The sequence below is a fragment of the Oncorhynchus tshawytscha genome, linkage group LG19, assembly GCF_018296145.1.
Source record: "Oncorhynchus tshawytscha isolate Ot180627B linkage group LG19, Otsh_v2.0, whole genome shotgun sequence".
Lineage (NCBI taxonomy): Eukaryota > Metazoa > Chordata > Actinopteri > Salmoniformes > Salmonidae > Oncorhynchus > Oncorhynchus tshawytscha.
The window spans coordinates 22,869,977-22,892,843 of NC_056447.1; the positions used below are offsets into that span (position 1 = coordinate 22,869,977).

The 22,867-nt window shown below is 45.0% G+C and overlaps 1 protein-coding gene across 3 annotated transcripts in view; it reads left to right on the plus strand.

Moving 5' to 3' along the window:
- The window catches only part of zc3h18 (zinc finger CCCH-type containing 18), a 39,871-nt gene that overhangs the window by 15,264 nt on the left and 1,740 nt on the right, over positions 1-22,867 (plus strand). Inside the window, exons 10-19 of one of the 3 annotated variants that reach the window (XM_042301480.1) lie at positions 7,592-7,780; positions 7,946-8,071; positions 8,261-8,356; positions 10,282-11,253; positions 19,978-20,088; positions 21,161-21,169; positions 21,449-21,648; positions 21,777-22,006; positions 22,413-22,512; positions 22,740-22,839. In XM_042301480.1, the coding sequence (XP_042157414.1) occupies positions 7,592-7,780; positions 7,946-8,071; positions 8,261-8,356; positions 10,282-11,253; positions 19,978-20,088; positions 21,161-21,169; positions 21,449-21,648; positions 21,777-22,006; positions 22,413-22,512; positions 22,740-22,839 (2,133 nt within the window). The remainder of the gene's footprint in view (positions 1-7,591; positions 7,781-7,945; positions 8,072-8,260; positions 8,357-10,281; positions 11,254-19,977; positions 20,089-21,160; positions 21,170-21,448; positions 21,649-21,776; positions 22,007-22,412; positions 22,513-22,739; positions 22,840-22,867) is intronic. The other 2 variants (XM_042301481.1, XM_042301482.1) reach the window with 2 other exon arrangements.

Genomic DNA, 22,867 nt, shown 5'->3' on the forward strand with positions numbered 1-22,867 from the left:
GGTGTAGAAGCACAGTGGCTAGGAAAAACTCCCTAGGAAGAAACCTAGAGAGGAACCAGGCTATGTGGGGTGGCCAGTCCTCTTCTGGCTGTGCCGGGTGGAGATTATAACAGAACATGGCCAAGATGTTCAAATGTTCATAAATGACCAGCATGGTTGAATAATAATAAGGCAGAACAGTTGAAACTGAAGCAGCAGCACGGCCAGGTGGACTGAGGACAGCAAGGAGTCATCATGTCAGGTAGTCCTGAGGCATGGTCCTAGGGCTCAGGTCCTCCGAGAGAGAGGAAGAGAGAATTAGAGAGAGCACACTTAAATTCACACAGGACACCGAATAGGACAGGAGAAGTACTCCAGATATAACAAACTGACCCTAGCCCCCGACACATAAACTACTGCAGCATAAATACTGGAGGCTGAGACAGGAGGGGTCAGGAGACACTGTGGCCCCATCCAAGGACACCCCCGGACAGGGCCAAACAGGAAGGATATAACCCCACACACTTTGCCAAAGCACAGCCCCCACACCACTAGAGGGATATCTTCAACCACCAACTTACCATCCTGAGACAAGGCTGAGTATAGCCCACAAAGATCTCCGCCACGGCACAACCCAAGGGGGGGGGGGGCGCCGCCAACCCAGACAGGTTGTTCACTTATATGTGACTGTCTCAAAATTCCAGTGGGTCAGAAGTTTACGTACACTAAGTTGACTGTGCCTTTAAACAGCTTGGAGAATTCCAGAAAATTATGTCATGGCTTTAGAAGCTTCTGATAGGCTAATTTACATCATTTGTTTCAATTGGAGGTGTACCTGTGGATGTATTTCAAGGCCTACCTTCAAACTCAGTGCCTCTTTGCTTGACATCATGTGAAAATCAAAAGAAATCAGCCAAGACCTCAAAAAATATGTGTAGACCTCCACAAGACTGGTTCATCCTTGGGAGCAATTTCCAAACGCCTGAAGGTACCATGTTCATATACAAACAATAGTACGAAGTATAAACACCATGGGACCCCACAGCCATCATACCGCTCAGGAAGGAGACGCGTTCTGTCTCCTAGAGATTAACGTACTTTGGTGGGAAAAGTGCTAATCAATCCCAGGACAACAGCAAAGGACCTTGTGAAGATGCTGGAGGAAACAGGTACAAAAGTATCAATATCCACAGAAAAACGAGTCCTATATCGACATAACCTGAAAGGCCTCTCAGCAAGGAAGACGCCACTGCTCCAAAACCGCCATAAAGACAGGCTACGGTTTGCAACTGCACATGGTGGCATCATGAGTAGGGAAAATGATGTGGATATATTGAAACAACATCTCAAGACATCAGTCAGGAAGTTAAAGCTTGTTCTCAAATGGGTCTTACAAATGGACAATGACACCAAGCATACTTCCAAAGTTGTGGCAAAATGGCTTAATCCCATAGAACATTTGTAGGCAGAACTGAAAAAGCATGTGCGAGTAAGGAGGCCTATAAACTTGACTCAGTTACACCAGCTCTGTCAGGAGGAATGGGCCAAAATTCACCTAACTTATTGTGGGAAGCTTGTGGAAGGCTACCCAAAACATTTGGCCGAAGTTAAACAATTAAAGGCAATGAGGTGTTAAAAAAAAAGTAACAAATAATTATATAGCGAGGCTATATACGGGGGGTACCGGTGCTGGTACACCGGTTTGTCGAGGTAATTGAGGTAATATCTACATGTAGGTAGAGTTATTATAGTGACTATGCATAGATGATAACAGAGTAGCAGCAGTGTGGATGAAGGGGGGAAATGCAAGTAGTCTGTGTAGCCATTTGATTAGATGTTATGGCTTTGGGGTAGAAGATGTTTAGAAGCCTCTTGGACCTGTTGGGTCAGTAACTGGGGGATTTCGACTCATCCTTACCACATATGAGATGTGCAAATTCATGCTCTCTCTCCCATGTTGATATTAGACTGCAACCACAGCACACATAACACGCACAACCAGTTACTTAGTGGGGAGACCAACAGCAGACTGTCAAAACAGCCGTGTTTCCCTGTCTTCGCTCACTTTGTGACCGACAGGCACCTGTCCTATCAATAGATCACTAGAAGGTGCATATCATTCATTCTAGTGGGAAAGGGCAATAGTGTGCAACTGTAGCCAGCAATCCTGGGGCATTCCTGCATGTGGGCAATTTTGCAGGAATGCCTCCTCTGAGCGTCCCATTGGTTCCATCATCCCTTCCCACCCCCTCGATCACCCCATTGGTTCCTCTCCAGAGGGTGGTATGGACCTCCAGGACATCTACAGCACCCGGTGTCACAGGAAGGCCAAGATCAGAGGACCTCCGCTACCCGAGCCACTTCCTGTTCACCCTACCACCATTTAGAAGGTGGGAGACAGTGCAGGTTTATCAAAGCTGGGTTCAAGAGACTAAAAAACAGCTTCTCTCTACAGACAATTAAACAGTCACCACTGAGCCAGCTGTTGTGAGATATTTGAAAGTACATTTCTCTACCATAAGCTGTCTCCAACGTCGTTTTAGAGAATTGGGCAGTACGTCCAACTGGCCTCACAACCGCACACCACATGTAACCACGCCAGCCCACGACCTCCACAATTTGTAAGCACAGGATACCGGGATGAGATCCTGAGGCACATTGTTGTGCCATTCATCTACCACCCATCACCTTATGTTTCAGCATGATAATTCACTGCACCATGTCACAGGGATATGTACACAACCCCTGAAATCTGAATGTCCCAGTTCATGGCCTGCATACTCACCAGACAAGTCACCCATTGAGCATGCTTGGGATGCTCTGGATCGACAGCGCGTTCCAGTTTATATCCAGAAACATCGCACAGCCATTGAAGAGGAGTGGGACAACATACCACAGGCCACAATCAACAGCCTGTTCAACTCTATGTGAAGGAAATGTCACACATATATATATTTAAGGTATCTGTGAACAACCGATGCATATCTGTATTCCCAGTCATATGAATTTCATAGATTGGGGCCTTATTTATTTCAATTAAATAATTTCCTCATATGAGCTGCAACTCAGTAAAATCTTAGAAATTGTTGCACGTCGCCTTTCATATTTTTTTCACTGTACATAGTCATTGAACACTTGCCACTTTAATACATTGTACATACTGTTTTACCTACTTCCTATGTATACACACTGTATTCTAGTCAAGGCTCATCCTATATAACTACTGCTGGACACACTTTTCGATTCATATACAGTGCCCTGCGAAAGTATTCGGCCCCCTTGAACTTTGCGACCTTTTGCCACATTTCAGGCTTCAAACATAAAGATATAAAACTGTATTTTTTTGTGAAGAATCAACAACAAGTGGGACACAATCATGAAGTGGGAACGACATTTATTGGATATTTCAAACTTTTTTAACAAATCAAAAACTGAAAATTTGGGCGTGCAAAATTATTCAGCCCCCTTAAGTTAATAATTTGTAGCGCCACCTTTTGCTGCGATTACAGCTGTAAGTCACTTGGGGTATGTCTCTATCAGTTTTGCACATCGAGAGACTGACATTTTTTCCCATTCCTCCTTGCAAAACAGCTCGAGCTCAGTGAGGTTAGATGGAGAGCAATTGTGAACAGCAGTTTTCAGTTCTTTCCACAGATTCTCGATTGGATTCAGGTCTGGACTTTGACTTGGCCATTCTAACACCTGGATATGTTTATTTTTGAACCATTCCATTGTAGATTTTGCTTTATGTTTTGGATCATTGTCTTGTTGGAAGACAAATCTCCGTCCCAGTCTCAGGTCTTTTGCAGACTCCATCAGGTTTTCTTCCAGAATGGTCCTGTATTTGGCTCCATCCATCTTCCCATCAATTTTAACCATCTTCCCTGTCCCTGCTGAAGAAAAGCAGGCCCAAACCATGATGCTGCCACCACCATGTTTGACAGTGGGGATGGTGTGTTCAGGGTGATGAGCTGTGTTGCTTTTACGCCAAACATAACGTTTTGCATTGTTGCCAAAAAGTTCAATTTTGGTTTCATCTGACCAGAGCACCTTCTTCCACATGTTTGGTGTGTCTCCCAGGTGGCTTGTGGCAAACTTTAAACAACACTTTTTATGGATATCTTTAAGAAATGGCTTTCTTCTTGCCACTCTTCCATAAAGGCCAGATTTGTGCAATATACGACTGATTGTTGTCCTATGGACAGAGTCTCCCACCTCAGCTGTAGATCTCTGCAGTTCATCCAGAGTGATCATGGGCCTCTTGGCTGCATCTCTGATCAGTCTTCTCCTTGTATGAGCTGAAAGTTTAGAGGGACGGCCAGGTCTTGGTAGATTTGCAGTGGTCTGATACTCCTTCCATTTCAATATTATCGCTTGCACAGTGCTCCTTGGGATGTTTAAAGCTTGGGAAATCTTTTTGTATCCAAATCCGGCTTTAAACTTCTTCACAACAGTATCTCGGACCTGCCTGGTGTGTTCCTTGTTCTTCATGATGCTCTCTGCGCTTTTAATGGACCTCTGAGACTATCACAGTGCAGGTGCATTTATACGGAGACTTGATTACACACAGGTGGATTGTATTTATCATCATTAGTCATTTAGGTCAACATTGGATCATTCAGAGATCCTCACTGAACTTCTGGAGAGAGTTTGCTGCACTGAAAGTAAAGAGGCTGAATAATTTTGCACGCCCAATTTTTCAGTTTTTGATTTGTTAAAAAAGTTTGAAATATCCAATAAATGTCGTTCCACTTCATGATTGTGTCCCACTTGTTGTTGATTCTTCACAAAAAAAATACAGTTTTATATCTTTGTTTGAAGCCTGAAATGTGGCAAAAGGTCGCAAAGTTCAAGGGGGCCAAATACTTTCGCAAGGCACTGTAATTGTCCATACATTCTATACACACAATCATATACATATATATTTATTTTCCGGGCTCAGACATTGCTCGTCCTGATAACATCTGCAAAATGTGTACGTGACCAGAAACATTTTATTTGAAACGGACAAAATAATGGAAACACAAACATAGTGTCTTAATAAGGCGTTGGGCAACCACGAGCCATAACAAATTCAAAGCACCTTGGCTTAGATTCTCCAAGTATATGGAACTCTATTGGAGGGATGCGAGACCATTCTTCCACGAGAAATACCAGAATTTGGTGTTTGGTTGATGGAAACCGCTGTCTTAGGCGCCGCTCCAGAATCTTCAATAAGTGTTCAATTGGGTTGTGATCTGGTGACAGAGATGGCATATGGCTTACATTGTTTACATGCTCATCAAACTATTCAGTGACCACTCATGCCCTGTGGATGGGAGCATTGTCATCCTATGGGGGCGTAGCCATGGTAGCCAAAATAATGGCTTGCCCAAAATAATGTCCCTAAGCATGATGGGATGTTAATTGCTTAATTAACTTAGGAACCGTGTGTGGAAGCATCGGCTCTCAATATACTTCGTATACCTAATTTACTCAAAGGTTTCCATTATTTTAGCAGTTACCTGTATCTTAGTTTGCGAGGTTGGAAGACTTTAGAAAAGCAAGTACTGAATAAGACTCACATTCCTTTCAATCTTTTACCCAGATTTTAGCAGAGAAGCATATTTACACCAGTCAGGTGGATACAGACAGGTCACTACTGTATACAACTTAACAAGCAGAGGGGGATTCAAAAGTACAGTCTTCGTCAGCCGATATGTATAAATCATTAGGGCCGGGACGATACCAGTATGGCAAAAACAAAAACATTCAAAACCTGCTGTATGTAAAATATTGTGTGCTTGGAAAATGAATAAACTGGACTCTGGATGATAACAATTATGTTTGTTTCCAACATTAGGGCTGTTTTCCTAAAGAAATGAAATCTGTTTTGTTTCTTTGACATAACACTAACGAGTATCCTGATAAGGGTATCGTCCCGGCCCTATAAATCATGTCAAAACATTTAGCAAAAGCTTTCTCGAAATATCCCAACCAATTTTTGCAAAATACATTTGACATATACATAAGTATTCAGACCCCTACTCTGTACTTTGTTGAAGCACCTTTGGCAGTGATTACAGCCTCGAGTCTTCTTGGGTATGACACTACAAGTTTGGCACACCTGTATTTGGGAAGTTTTTCCCATTCTTCTCTGCAGATCCTATCAAGCTTGAATGGGCTTGAATGGGACACTTGACATTCAGGCCAAAGAGTTTGATCTTGGTTTCATCAGACCAGAGAATCTTGTTTCTCATGGTCTGAGAGTCCTTCACTATTGTGTTGTAGATTGAGGATTTGTTTTTAATCAATTTTAGAATAATGCTGTAAAGTAACAAACTGGTAAAAGTCAAGGGGTCTGAATATGTTCCGAATGAACAGTAAATGTTGAACTGGAATGCAAAAATGCTCTGTAAAATTAGTGGCCCTGTCGAGCCAGTGACTGACAAGATCCACTTGCCATCGTGTTAATGTTGAACCCTGCACGCAAAATAAAATAAAGGTTGAGCATTGTGCGTCCTGCGAAACACGACCCAGCCAAGCCGCACTGCTTCTTGACACAATGCCCGCTTAACCCGGAAGCCAGCTGCACCAATGTGTCGGAGGAACACTGAACACCTGGCAACCATGTCAGCGTGCATGTGCCCGGCCCGCCACAGGAGTCGCTAGAGCGCAATGGGACAAGGACATCCCGGCCGCCCAAACCCTCCCCTAACCCGGATGATGCTGGGCCAATTGTGTACCGCCCCATGGGTCTCCTGGTCGAGGCTGGCTGCGACAGCCTGGACTCGAACCAGGATCTCTAGTGACACAGCTAGCACTGCGATGCAGGACCTTAGACCACTGCACCACTCGAGAGCCCCCCACACCTAGTTTTAAACATTCTGGTAAACAATCCTTATTTACTAGCTTTGTATGAAAGCACGAATGTTCAGGTTGGGAAACTCTTATACCGAAATTTTCGCCACACACAAGAAGCAACAAAGAACTGTTGGCTTTCTGTTCAAAAGCCATACAAGTACTGGAACTGTGATATGATGGCCTAGATGAGTGCATAACATGGCATCAGCATATGATGTAGTCTAGGCTGTGTGTTTACACTGCAGCATCAGATTTGGCTCTGGGTTTGTTGAGACTTTCTGTTTGAGCGTCTGTCCAAATATTTGGCTGAGGAAATGGGAGAGATTCCCAGTGTTGAAACAGCTCTGATCCATATCTTAGACTCTACAGAGAGGACAGTGAAACATCGCATCCCTTTAACCTCCAATCAGTCTGTGACTGGACTGGTGCTGTCACTGTACATTCTTTTGCCATCACAGGAACAGTCCTTTGTGCAGAATGTTTTTGAATGTGTGAATAATTCAGATAAGGTCCGTCCGTGACAGCTTGTTCTGCGCTCATCTCCTCCAGGAATGTTGCAACACATCATGTTGTGATTTCAGTGTCTTTGTTTCTCTTACCTGGGAATAACTGAAGGGAGGTCATGCCATACTATGTTATGAACATAAACTGAGGAATGAAAACAGTGTATGGAACCTAATTTATTTTGTATTTCTCTCTCATTCGTTTGTGATGCTTTATTGCTAAATGTGTGATTGATTTGATTGCCTCTCTCAACCCCTCTTCCCAGTCGGCCGATGATGGAGCCGCCTCTCAAAACGGAGCTGATGCCCATGTCCAAGCGGCCAGATGAGTGGAAGGACCCCTGGCGCCGGTCTAAATCCCCCAGGACACGTCCGGGCATGTCCGGGTCACCACCGCGGGGCCGCCGGCGTCACCGGCCCTCTGGATCCTCTGTCTCACTGTCCAACTCCTCTAGGTAGCTTTCAATTCAGACTTACCTCTAGTCTGATACTCTGGTAACACCTTAAATCAACACTTTAAAACAATGTTTTTATTCTGCAGTAATTTATATCTACTTGAGTACTATGGGTTTCTGTGTGTGTGTTAAAGAGTGAGGTTAACTGTGGGTTTTGTTCTGCAGGTCTTCGTCCCGCTCTTCCTCCTACACAGGCTCCGGATCATCCCGGTCTCGCTCTCGCACCTCGTCCTTCAGCTCGTACTCCAGCCACTCCTCCCAGCACAGCTCCTTCAGTGGCAGCCGCTCCAGGTCCATAACACACACTCTGCCTGTCTGTCTCTCCACCCCCACAACACTGTCTGTTGAGTAGGACACCCATTCACTGAGAGCATGGTAACCTGTAATCTCAGGTCTCCCATAAGAGAGCTGATATGTATCATGGATCGGAGATGACTTAGGGTTGTAATTAAACGTGGCCTTCTGTTTGTCTCACTGCAGGTCCAGATCGTTCTCCTCGTCTCCCTCTCCGACCCCTTCAGCACAGAGAAACGCCAAGAATAAAGCAGCGGCCCCACTGGCCCTAGGGCCCAAAGGGTAAAGCAATACTCATCCGTCCATAGACATACTGTATATTCATCGGTTGTGCTGTGCACTTCCATACACAACTCACACAGATCATATGTACTTTTCCTTTCATGGCTCGAGTCAATATACAGTGGGGAGAACAAGTATTTGATACACTGTCGATTTTGCAGGTTTGCCTACTTACAAAGCATGTAGAAGTCTGTAATTTTTATTATAGGTACACTTCAACTGTGAGAGACGGAATCTAAAACATTGTATGATTTTTAAGTAATTAATTTGCATTTTATTGCATGACATAATTATTTGATGCATCACAAAAGCAGAACTTAATATTTGGTACAGAAACCTTTGTTTGGAATTACAGAGATCATACGTTTCCTGTAGTTCTTGACCAGGTTTGCACACACTGCAGCAGGGATTTTGACCCACTCCTCCATACAGACCTTCTCCAGATCCTTCAGGTTTCGGGGCTGTCGCTGGGCAATACGGACTTTCAGCTCCCTCCAAAGATTTTCTATTGGGTTCAGGTCTGGAGACTGGCTAGGCCACTCCAGGACTTTGAGATGCTTCTTACGGAGCCACTCCTTAGTTGCCCTGGCTGTGTGTTTCGGGTCGTTGTCATGCTGGAAGACCCAGCCTCGACCCATCTCCAATGCTCTTACTGAGGGAAGGAGGTTGTTGGCCAAGATCTCGCGATACATGGCCCCATCCATCTTCCCCTCAATACGGTGCAGTCGTCCTGTCCCCTTTGCAGAAAAGCATCCCCAAAGAATGATGTTTCCACCTCCATGCTTTACGGTTGGGATGGTGTTCTTGCGGTTGTACTCATCCTTCTTCCTCCAAACACGGCGAGTGGAGTTTAGACCAAAAAGCTCTATTTTTTGTCTCATCAGACCACATGACCTTCTCACATTCCTCCTCTGGATCATCCAGATGGTCATTGGCAAACTTCAGACGGGCCTGGACATGTGCTGGCTTGAGCAGGGGGACCTTGCGTGCACTGCAGGATTTTAATCCATGACGGCGTAGTGTGTTACTAATGGTTTTCTTTGAGACTGTGGGACCACAGCTCTCTTCAGGTCATTGACCAGGTCCTGCCGTGTAGTTCTGGGCTGATCCCTCACCTACGTCATGATCATTGATGCCCCACGAGGTGAGATCTTGCATGGAGCCCCAGACCGAGGGTGATTGACCGTCATCTTGAACTTCTTCCATTTTCTAATAATTGCGCCAACAGTTGTTACCTTCTCACCAGGCTGCTTGCCTATTGTCCTGTAGCCCATCCCGGCCTTGTGCAGGTCTACAATTTTATCCCTGATGTCCTTACACAGCTTTCTGGTTTTGGCCATTGTGGAGAGGTTGGAATCTGTTTGATTGAGTGTGTGGACAGGTGTCTTTTATACAGGTAACGGGTTCAAACAGGTGCAGTTAATACAGGTAATGAGTGAAGAACAGGAGGGATTCTTAAAGAAAAACTAATAGGTCTGTGAGAGACGGAATTCTTACTCGTTGGTAGGTGATCAAATACTTATGTCATGCAATTACAATGCAAATTAATTACTTAAAAATCATACAATGTGATTTACTGGATTTTTGTTTTAGATTCCATCTCTCACAGTTGAAGTGTACCTATGATACAAATTACAGACCTCTACATGCTTTGTAAGTATTTTGCAGGTTATCAAATACTTGTTCTCCCCACTGTAGATACTGAGTCAATCAATATTGATACTTCATAGTCTTACAGAATAATATGGTGGTTTGCATGTAATGCACATGCTGTATTGTTCATCTTAGACATGTAGCTAGCATGCTTCTAGTATTAGTCTGTGGAATCACTGTCTCTAGAACAAAGCATGTGTTTTTCCCTCATGGATGTGACGTGTGTAAATGCTGCATGCCAAACAACAAACCAATGTCTTATCATCCTCAAGCATCCCGTCGAAACCTGGTGCGCCTTCCCCTCCTGGTAGGGAGAAGGCTCCCCCCAAGAAGGCTCCAAGCCCACCACTGCCAGGCCAGCCTGGGAAACCCCCCAAACCCACCCTAGAGGGGGCTAAGCCTGGCAACTCCCGCGAGCCCCGTGAGGTGGGCCGACCCATGCCGCCTCAGGAGGTGGGCCGACCCATGCCGCCTCAGGAGGGGGGCCGACTCATGCCACCTCGGGAGGGGGGCCGACCCGTGCCCCCTCGGGAGGGTCAGGGGGGCCGACCCGTGCCCCCTCGGGAGGGTCAGGGGGGCCGACCCGTGCCGCCGCGGGAGGGTCAGGGGGGCCGACCCGTGCCGCCGCGGGAGGGTCAGGGGGCCGACCCATGCCACCTCGGGAGGGGGCCCGACCCATGCCACCTCGGGATGGTCAGGGGGCCGACCCATGCCGCCTCGGGAGGGGGCCGACCCATGCCGCCTCGGGAGGGGGCCGACCCATGCCGCCTCGGGAGGGGGCCGACCCATGCCGCCTCGGGAGGGGGGCCGACCCATGCCGCCTCGGGAGGGGGCCGACCCATGCCGCCTCGGGAGAGGGGCCGACCCATGCCGCCTCGGGAAGGGGGCCGACCCATGCCGCCTCGGGAAGGGGGCCGACCCATGCCGCCTCGGGAAGGGGGCCGACCCGTGCCGCCTCGGGATGGTGGCCGACCCGTGCCTCCTCGGGAGGGGGCCGACCCGTGCCTCCTCGGGAGGGGGCCGACCCATGCCTCCTCGGGAGGGGGCCGACCCATGCCTCCTCGAGATGGAGGCCGAGCCATGCCGCCTCGGGAGGGGGGCCGAGCCATGCCGCCTCGGGAGGGGGGCCGAGCCATGCCTCCTCGGGAGGGGGGCCGACCCATGTCACCTCGGGAAGGGGGAAAACCCCTCAACCTGCGGGAGGGCCGACGGAAGGAGCGGCAGCAGCACAATCCACCCAGGAGGTAGGACAGAAGTACACATTTGGTCAGAGATGGCCATCTATCTTTCACAAGTTCCTTTGTCACATTCAACACAGCCAACCTGAAATCTCAAGGTTATCCAATGATATACAAAGGTGTAACAGGGCTCGACATAGAGGGCTGCCCACTTGCCTAGGGATGTTTTGGAAACCCCCCGGGCCTGTCAATCATTCATGTCAGTGGCCCGCTTTGGCCAGTGAAAAAAATATCATAATAATGGTATTTTCAGTCTAGACTATAAAATTAATTTAAAAATTACATTAATATCCCGAAGCTGTTAGTTCATGTACATTGCTGTGAAAAAGTATTTACGCCCTTTCTAATTTTCTCTACTTTTGTATATTTTTGATACTGAATGTTAAAAGATCTTCAACCAAAACCAAATATTAGATAAACGGAACATGAGTGAACAAATAACGCAACAGTTAAATACTTATTTCATTCATTTCGTAAACAAAGGTATGCAACACCCAATGCCCCTGTGTGAAAAAGTATTGCCCCTTACACTCAATAACTGGTGGTGCCACCTTTAGCTGCAATGACTCCAACCAAACACTTCCTGTAGTTGTTGATCAGTCTCTCACACCGCTGTGGAGGAATTTTGGCCCACTCTTCCATGCAGAACTGCTTTAATTCAGCGACATTTGTGGGTTTTCAAGTATGAACTGCTTGTGTCAAGTCCTGCCACATCTCAATTGGGATTAGGCCATTGCAAAATTTCAAATGTGTATACTTTTTAGCCATTTTCATGTAGACTTGATTGTGTGTTTTGGATCATTGTCTTGCTACATGACCCCGCTTGCGCTTCGGCTTCAGCTTACAGACGGAGGGCCTGACATTCTCCTGTAGAATTTTCTGATACAGGCAGAATTCATGGTTCCTTCTATTAAGGCAAGTCGTCCAGGTCCTGAGGCAGCAAAGCATCCCCAAACCATCACACTACCACCACCACTATGCTTTACCGTGGGTGTAAGGTTCTTACTGTGGAATGCGGTGTTTGGTTTTCACCAGGCATAATGAGACCCATGTCATCGAAAAAGTTATACGTGTGACTCATCTGTCCATAGAACATTCTTCCAAGAGTCTTGATGTTCTTCCAGGTGCTTTTTGTCAAACTTGATTGAACTTTTTGGATGAGATGGGTCACATTATGCCTGTCGAAAACTGAACACTGCATTCCACAGTAAGTACATTGGCCTACCCACTTGGAAGTCAGGCCCAGCCAATTAGAATGAGTTTTTCCCCACAAATGGGCTTTATTACATACAGAAATACTCCTCAGTTTCATCAGCTGTCCGGGTGTCTGCACACGGTGCATCTGTGTAATGATCATGCTGTTTTATCAGCTTCTTGATATGCCACACCTGTCAGGTGGATGGATTATTTTGTCAAAGGTGAAATGCTCTCTAGCAGGGATATAAACAAATTTGTGCAACACAATTTGAGAGAAATGAGCTTTTTGTGCATATGGACATTTTCTGGGATCTTTTATTTCAGCTCATGAAACATGGGACAAACACTTTACATGTTTTGTTTATATGTGCAGTTTTGTCATGCAACACAATGCCACAGATGTCCCAAGTTTTGAGGGAGCATGCAGTTGGCATGCTGACTGCAGGAACGTCCACCAGATCTGTTGCCAGAGAACATAATTTTCATTTCTCTTCCATAAGCCTCCAATGTTGTTTTTGAGAATTTGGTAGTATGTCAGACCACCTGTATGGCTTTGTGTGGGTGAACGTTTTGCTGATGTCAACGTTGTGAACAGATTGCTTCATGGTGGCAGTGGGGTTATGGTAGCCATGAACAATGAACACAATTACATTTTATCGATGGCAATTTGCACAGAGATACCGGGACGAGATCCAACGGCCCATTGTCATCAAATCAAATTGTATTGGTCACATACACATGTTTAGCAGATGTTATTGTGGGTGTAACGAAATGCTTGTTCTTCTAGTTCTGACAGTGCAGCAATGTCTAACAAGTCATATCTAACAATTTCACAACATATACACGCAAATCTAAGTAAAGGAATCGAATGAATATATAAATATATGGACAAGCAATGTCAGAGCAGCATAGACTAAGATACAGTAGAATAGTATAGAATACAGTATTTAGTCAGCCACCAATTGTGCAAGTTCTCCCACTTAAAAAGATGAGAGAGGCCTGTAATTTTCATCATAGGTACACTTCAACTATGACAGACAAAATGGGAGAGAAAAATCCCGAAAACCACATTGTAGGATTTTTTAATGAATTTATTTGCAAATTATGGTGGAAAATAAGTATAATAACACAAGTTTATCTCAATACTTTGTTATATACCCTTTGTTGGCAATGACAGAGGTCAAATGTTTTCTGTAAGTCTTCACAAGGTTTTCACACACTGTTGCTGGTATTTTGGCCCATTCCTCCATGCAGATCTCCTCTAGAGCAGTGATGTTTTGGGGCTGTTGCTGGGCAACATGGACTTTCAACTCCCTCCAAAGATTTTCTATGGGGTTGAGATCTGGAGACTGGCTAGGCAATTCCAGGACCTTGAACTGATGACATTCTCCCAATCTTCTTCTGGATCATCCAAATGCTCTCTAGCAAACTTCGGACAGGCCTGGACATGTACTGGCTTAAGCAGGGGGACACGTCTGGCACTGCAGGATTTAAGTCCCTGGCGGCGTAGTGTGTTACTGATGGTAGGCTTTGTTACTTTGGTCCCAGCTCTCTGCAGGTCATTCAGTAGGTCCCCCCGTGTGGTTCTGGGATTTTTGCTCACCGTTCTTGTGATCATTTTGACCCCACGGGGTGAGATCTTGCGTGGAGCCCCAGATCGAGGGAGATTCAGTGGTCTTGTATGTCTTCCATTTCCTAATAATTGCTCCCACAGTTGATTTCTTCAAACCCAGCTGCTTACCTATTGCAGACTCAGTCTTCCCAGCCTGGTGCAGGTCTACAATTTTGTTTCTGGTGTCCTTTGACAGCTCTTTGGTCTTGGCCATAGTGGAGTTTGGAGTGTGACTGTTTGAGGTTGTGGACAGGTGTCTTTTATACTGATAACAAGTTCAAACAGGTGCCATTAATACAGGTAACAAGTGGAGGACAGGGGAGCCTCTTAAAGAAGAAGTTACAGGTCTGTGAGAGCCAGAAATCTTGCTTGTTTGTAGATGACGAAATACTTATTTTCCACCATAATTTGCAAAAAATTCATTAAAAAACCTAGAATGTGATTTTCAGAAGAAAAAAATAATTTTGTCTGTCATAGTTGAAGTGTACCTATGATGAAAATTACAGGCCTCTCATCTTTTTAAGTGGGAGAACTTGCACAATTGGTGGCTGACTAAATACTTTTTTGCCCCACTGTACATATGAGATGAGTGCAAGATATGTAAACATTATTAAAGTGGCCAATGATTTGAAGTGTGTGTATATAGGCAGCAGCCTCTCTGGTAGTGATGCCTATTTAACAGTCTGATAGCCTTGAGATAGTTTTTCAGTCTCTCGGTCCCAGCTGTGATGCACCTGTACTGACCTTGCCTTCTGCATGATAGCGGGGTGAACAGGCAGTGGCTCGGGTGGTTGTTGTCCTTGATTTTCTTTTTGGCCTTCCTGTGACATTGGGTGCTGTAGGTGTCCTGGAGTGCAGGTAGTATTCCCCCGGTGATGCGTTGTGCAGACCGCACCTGTGGTTATGGGTGGTGCAGTTGCCGTACCAGGCAGAGATGCAGCCCGACAGGATGCTCTCAATTGTGCATCTGTAAAAGTTTGTGAGGGTTTTAGGTGACAAGCCACATTTCTTCAGCCTCCTGTTGCGCTTCTTCACCCACTGTCTGTGTGGGTGGACCATTTCAGTTTGTCAGTAATGTGTACGCCGAGGAACTTAAAACTTTCCACCTTCTCCACTGCTGCCCCATCGATGTGGATAGGGGGGTGCTCCCACTGCTGTTTCCTAAAGTGCCATTCATCTGCCGCTATCACCTAATGTTTCAGCATTATAATGCACGGCCCCATTTCTTGAGGATCTGTACAATATTCCTGGAAGCTGAACATGTCCCAATTCTTCCACGGCCTGCATACTCACCAGACATATCACCCATTGAGCATGTTTGGGGTGCTCTGGATCAACGTGTACAACAGCGTGTTCCAGTTCCTGCCAATATCCAGAAACTTAGCACAGTCATTGAAGAAGAGTGGAACAACATTCCACAGGCCACAATCAACAGCCTAATCAACTCTATGCGAAGGAGATGTGTCACGCTGCATGAGGCAAATGGTGGTCAAAACAGATACCGACTGGTTTTCTGGTATCTGTATTCCCAGTTGCGGAATCAATAGATTGGGGCCTAATGAATCATTTCCTTATATGAACTGTAAATCAGTGAAGTCTTTGAAATGGTTGCATGTTGCGTTTATATTTTTGTTCAGTATAATAGCTTATTGGTAGTGAACTCCGTTGCTGCTCCACTAGCTAGAGACTTCACTGGGTCTCATTTTGATCTTTTGCAAATCAAGTTGTTTTCATTATTTTCAGTATTTGTGTGGGTGTGTTTTATTTTTATTGAACTTGCATGACCGGTATCCCTCAGTTCACAAAGACACTTTGTATGGTAGATAGATTAGCATCAGGAGGGGCCTTTTCCGTGAGCATTGCTGTGTGTTGGTGGAAGAGCTATCCTCTGTCTGAGGGTCAGGTGACACTATGGCTGGGCCTTCATCGGAAAGAACCTAGGTCTGGTGATGTGCTGTAGAAGGGGAGGAAAGCACAGCGTGGGGGCAAGCCACTAGCTTTCGTTTCTCTGCCTGCCTTGGTAGAATACACTAGGCTCACTCTATGTGTGTGGCGTGGTGTTCCCTGTGGAAAACATCATGTAAAACGTTTTGTCCAGTGGTCCTGCAGCTCTAAAGACACATTGTCCTCCCATGTAAAATGACTTGACCACACTTTTTATGTTAGTCATTTTGTTCAGCAATGATTCATAGTTAATAGGGTGACAGTTTTATACTTTTGCTTGACTCCTAGTTAGTGGAACATGATCCATTACTTAAATTCATACCATGCATACATTTTGAATAGGCTACTGTATGAATGCTTTTCTTTGATCTCCACTTTTAGTGGTTTATAATATTGAAAGGATGGGAAAAGTAGTTAAGTACAAATATTTGTGCTTTTATGTTAATTTCATTTACATAGAGTGCTTTGGAACTGATCACCAACCTCCATGTACAGTCGTGGCCAAAAGTTTTGAGAATGACACACATATTAATTTCCACAAAGTTTGCTTCTTCAGTGTCTTTACATATTTTTGTCAGGTGTTACTATAGAATACTGAAGTATAATTACAAGCATTTCGTAAGTGCCAAAGGCTTTTATTGACAATTACATGAAGTTGATGCAAAGAGTCAAGATTTGCAGTGTTGACCCATCTTTTTCAAGACCTCTGCAATCCACCCTGGCATGCTTTCAATTAACTTCTGGGCCAAACCAAACTGTTCCTGGATGGTTGGAAGAAGTTGCTCTCGGAGGATGTGTTGATACCATTCTTTATTCATGGCTGTGTTTTTAGGCAAATTTGTGAGTGAGCCCACTGCCTTGGCTGAGAAGCAACCCCACACATGAATGGTCTCAAGATGCTTTACTGTTGGCATGACACAGGACTGATGGTAGTGCTCACCTTGTCTTCTCCGGACAAGTTTTTTTCCGGATACCCCAAACAATCGGGAAGGGGATTCATCAGAGAGAATGACTTTACCCCAGTCCTCAGCAGTTCAATCCCTGTACCTTTTGCAGAATATTAGTCTGTCCCTGATGTTTTTCCTGGAGAGAAGTGACTTCTTTGCAGCCCTTCTTGACACCAGGCCGTCCTCCAAAAGTCTTCGCCTCACTGTGTGTGCAGATGCACTCACACCTGCCTGCTGCCATTCCTGAGCAAGCTCTGTACTGGTGGTTCCCCAATCCCGCAGCTGAATCAACTTTGGGAGACGGTCCTGGCGCTTGCTGGACTTTCTTGGGCGCCCTGAAGCCTTCTTCACAACAATTGAACTACTCTCCTTGAAGTTCTTGATGTTTCAATTTAAAAAATGGTTGATTTAGGTGCAATTTTTCTGGCAGCAATTTCCTTGCCTGTGAAGCCCTTTTTGTGCAACGCAATGATGACGGCACGTGTTTCCTTGTAGGTAACCATGGTTGACAGAGGAAGAACAATGATTCCAAGCACCACCCTCCTTTTGAAGCTTCCAGTCTGTTATTTGAACTCAATCAGCATGACAGAGTGATCTCCAGCCGTGTCCTCATCAACACTCACACCTGTGTTATCGAGAGAATCACTGACATGATGTCAGCTGGTCCTTTAGTGGCAGGGCTGAAATGCAGTGGAAATGTTTTTTTGGGATTCAGTTCATTTGCATGGCAGAGGGACTTTGCAATGAATTGCAATTCATCTGATCACTCTTCATAACATTCTGGAGTATATGCAAATTGCCATCATACACACTGAGGCAGCAGACTTTGTGAAAATTAATATTTGTTTCATTCTCAAAACTTTTGGCCACGACTATACATGGTTACTTGGCACAAGAACAGGCAAATCAAATTGAATTGGTCACATACACATGTTATTGCGGGTGTAGCGTAATGTTAGTGCTAGTGTTAGCTCCGACAGTGCAGTAATATCTAATAATTCACAACAATACACACAGATCTAAAGTAAAAGAATGGAGTTAAGAAATATATCAATATTAGGACAAGCAATGTCTGAGTGGCATTGACTAAAATACAGTAGAATAGAATACAGTATATACATTTGAGATGAGTAAAGCAGTATGTAAACATTATAAAAGTGGTCAGTGATCCCCTGTCTATGTATATAGGGCAAAAGCCTCTAAGGTGCAGGGTCGAGTAACTGGGTGGTAATCGGCTAGGGATGGCTATTTAACAGTCTAATGGCCTTGAAATAGAAGCTGTTTTTCAGTCTCTCGGTCCCAGCTTTGATGTACCTGTACTGACCACCTCTTCTGGATGGTAACGGGGTGAAGATGAATTTCTTCAGTTTCCTGAGGTTGAAGAGACGCTGTTGTGCTTTCTTCACCACACTGTCTATGTGGGTGGACCATTTCAGATCATCAGTGATATGTACGCAGAGGAACTTGAAGCTTTTCACCTTCTCCACTGCGGTCCCGTTGATGTGTATAGGGGCATGCTCTCTCTGGTGTCTGGAGTACAGGAGGGGGCTGTGCATGTACCCTGTGTTGAGGATCAGCAAAGTGGCGGTGTTGTTTCCTATCTTCACCACCCGGGGGTGGACCGTCAGGAAGTCCAGGACCCAGTTGCACAGAGATAGGCTCCAAGCTTAATGATGAGCTTGGAGGGTACTATGGTGTTGAAGGCTGAGCTATAGTCAATGAACAGTATTCTTACATAGGTATTCTGCTTGTCCAGATGGGATAGGGCAGTGTGATGGTGATTGCATCGTCTGTGGATCTATTGGGGTGGTAAGCAAATTGAAGTGGGTCTTGGGTGTCCGGTAAGGTGGAGGTGATATGATCCTTAACTAGCCTCTCAAAGCACTTCATGATGGCAGAAGTGAGTGCTACGGGGCAATAGTCATTTAGTTCAGTTACCTTTTGCTTTCTTGGGTACAGTGGTGGACATCTTGAAGCAAGTGGAGACAGCAGACTGGGATAGGGAGAGATTGAATATCTCTGTAAACACTCCAGCCAGCTGGTCTGCGCATGCTCTGAGGACGCGGAAGTAGGAAGTACAGTAATATAATTGATTGATTGCACAGATCTCATGTGGTATCAGAATAGCTTCAATGGAACTATTCACGTTGTGCAGATTGTATTCCACAACCTGGCACTACTCTGTCTGTTCATGGTTTAACAAAATATTATGTGTTGCTTAGTTTGGCAAGTGGAGTAGGACAGCTTGTTAATAAGATGAGTAGGACTTGAAGACATGCTGTTGTAGGCTGTTTCTTGGGTTTTCCTCTCGGGTGAACTTGTATTGTCAGTCAGTTTATGTTAGTGTTTCTTCTATATTTACAAAACAAATCTGCCGGGATGCGCTTTTAAAGGGATATGGTGATATTTTGGCTATTAAATCATGAACTCATGGATACCATTTGTCTCTGTTTGCAGTTAGAAGGAACGAGCGTTAGCGCTGTTTCTAACTGTTTCTAACAGCTAGCTATGCTAGACTCAAGTCATTGCGCTAACACTAACTTCGAACTGCACGCAGAGCCATGCAAAAATCTCACATTATCCCTTTAAGATCAGTGGCAAGTTACAATGTATATAAGTAAACAGAGAGCAGTGGCGCGAATGAGCGCCTCGAGTGCACAGCTAACGCTTGCTCCTCATAATCTCCCTACAGTGAAGAGGCGCCCATCAGTTCTATTTCAGTTGGTGGCAATATAATTAAATGTTCATGCATTTTGGTGTAGAATGTCCTTTTAAAAAGTCACCAGAAGTGGCCTTCTCACAGTCATTCTACAACAACACTCCTGCTCTGACTAAAATCTTCTGTCATATGTGATACCACACTCCATTCCTCCTCTGCAGGGACAGTAGTTTGTTTTCTATTATATGAATATGACCTATAAACCCTTGCCAAGTATGCAATGGGACTGATGCGTTGTTACAGTGATGTACAATCTGCTATTAAAAGTATGCTGATCTTTCCTCTCCTGTCTTTCTATTCCCCTGCTCCAGGCAGACGGTCAGTGGCAGTGTGAGTGGCAGTAGTTACTCTGGCTCCAGCTCTCGCTCAAGATCCCATTCCTCCTCTGCAACCATCTCTCCTTCCGGGTCCAAGAAGTCCAGGTAGAAATAACAGATACTACTTCCACTACTGGGTAAATGCGGTGGTGGAAAAGTACCCAAGTGTCATACTTGAGTAAAAGTAAAGATACCTTAATAGAAGTAAAAGTGAAAGTCACCCACTAAAATACTACTTGAGTAAAAGTCTAAAAGTAATTGCTAAAATATACTTAAGTAAAATATACTCAAATTCCTTATATTGGGAATGGGGCGGCAGGTAGCCTGGTGGTTAGAACGTTGGGCCAGGTTGCTGGATCGAATCCCAGAGCTGTCAAGGTCAAAATCTGTTGTTCTGCCACAAAACAAGGCAGTTAACCCACTGTTCCCCGGTAGGCCGTCATTGTAAATAAGAATTTGTTCTTAACTGACTTGCCTAGTTAAATAAAGGTAAAACAAAATGTATATTAAGCAAACCAGATGGCACCATTATTATTAAATAATAGCCAGGGGCACACCAACACTCAATCATAATTTACAAACGAAGCAAGTGTGTGAATTAGACCATTTTCCTGTCTTTCCTAATCATTCAAAATGTAACGAGTACTTTTGGGTGTCGGGAAAATGAAAAAATAAAATTTTCTTTAGGAATGTGTTAATGTAAAAGTTGTCCAATTTAAATAGTCGAGTAACAGATACCCCAAAAAAACTACTTAAGTAGTACTTTCAAGTATTTTTACTTAAGTACTTTACACCTTAGGATAAATGAGCATTGCACTGGTTTACACACAAATACAGAATAAACTACAACGTAACGTCTGAGGAAGTGATGCTGAACGGGTATTCCTTCGCCCACAGCTTAATTATTAGGATATTGGTAATCCTCCAAATCGATAAGATGTGGATATGATTGTTACTTGGTTTCTTTTCATACCACACTGAACAAACTACATATAGAAAGCCAGATATGATTGTTACTTGGTTTCTTTTCATACCACACTGAACAAACTACATATAGAAAGCCAGATATGATTGCTTTAAAAGCTGCCAATTATGGTGTTTAGTAAAGCACTTTGAAACGGACATGTATTGAATCCTTTCTCTCTTCTTGCTATGTATCCACTGGTCAACTTTGTAGAAAATCCAGGTACTACGTCAATTTTATCAGCCTTTTTCCCCCCTGTACATCTGCTTCTCTTCATTCCTATTAACTGTAATTCATCTGTTTGATTGATTTCTTCTCCATGTTGCCCCACCATTCACCCATTTGTTACCCTCTGTACGTGTGTGTTGTAATCAACTTTTTTCTCACTCTAAAATATATATATTTTTACTGTGATGTATGAGTTAAACTACGTGTAAACAATGTTATTTTGTGGCGCAGCACTGAGTCTCTTTCCGTGTGTTCTGTGTGGTCTCTGTGCAGGTCTCTGAGTGTGAGCAGTGTGTCTAGCGTGTCCTCGGCCTCCAGCAGCAGCTCTGTGAGGAGCGCTGACTCAGATGACATGTACGCCGACCTGGCCAGCCCTGTGTCGTCAGCCAGCTCCCGCTCCCCAACCCCAGGACACCCCCATGCACGCAAGGAGAGGGGCCCCCCACGGGACAGGGGCCCCAACAAGGACAAAGGTAGTGGTCAGGCTTTTGTTATAGACTCTTGACTCACTCTGTATTGTGTTTAGGTTGGTGTGACACAGCTATAACAGAATCACAGCATTTATTGGTTGTTGGTGACATACGTAATGCTCTCCACACAGGGAAGCCCACTAAGAAAGATGAGCCCCATCCCCCCAGGGAGGACCGGAGGAAGATGGATCCCTCAGGCCTCCCTCCCAGAAACACTCACGGTCCCATGCCCAGGTCTGGGCCTGGCAGCAGGGGCCATGGTCCTGGAGGCCACCCCATGCACCCGCCGCACGGACCTCCCATGGGTCCCCCTGGAGGTTACGGCCAGCACAAAGACATCAAACTCACGCTCCTCAACAAGGTGACTAGTACTGGATTACTGTTGGAAGTCCCCAACACAGGTAGACTACAAGTGATGAGTCTTTGAAGTTCTCTGAAGAGTATGTAGATACGAGTTACACTAATATCACACCCTGTGACACTGATGTCATTACAGGGTTTTGACTTTGGGGAAGGACAGTCAGTGTCTGACTTCCTCATACTCGTGTGATGTTATCAGTGAGACTGAATAAGTAGATATATTATTATCAAGCCTCTGTATACAATACTTTTGTTTTCGCTAACATTTACTCTCAGGTTAACTGAAAAACAAACATTATTTGAATACCACCATTTAAGATGTGATTTGATCTCAATTTAATGTACTCCATTTTGCATTTGGTGCGTGTTGAATGTCTGACGAACCATGGCTCTCTCTCACTCTGTAGCAGCAGGCAGAACGGGGTAACAGGAAGCGATACATGCCTTCAGACAAGGACAGGCCGACCTCTCCCCTCAGCAAGAGGATAGCAATGTCTCCTGAGAGAGGTGAGGGCCTCAAACTGTCCAGAAAAGTCAGGGATGAATGTGTTCTTTCCAAGGAAATCACAGACACACACACACACACACACACACACACACAAATATGTGGTTCAGTTAACCCAAATGTGGAAATCCAACACCAGAGAAACCTCACAATAGGCTGCATTCTCTATGATCTGTCCACACGTCCCTGTTGTATTGTTGGTAATCGACTTCCCCTCAATGTCCTGCAGGTCGTGGTGACAGGAGGATGCCTGGACGGCCCCCACTCTCTCCTAGAATGGACCGGCCCAGAGGCCAGGGCCCTCGTCCCATGCCCCCACCGGGAGAAAGGTAGGTGCCCTCTGTGCTGCATCTCACC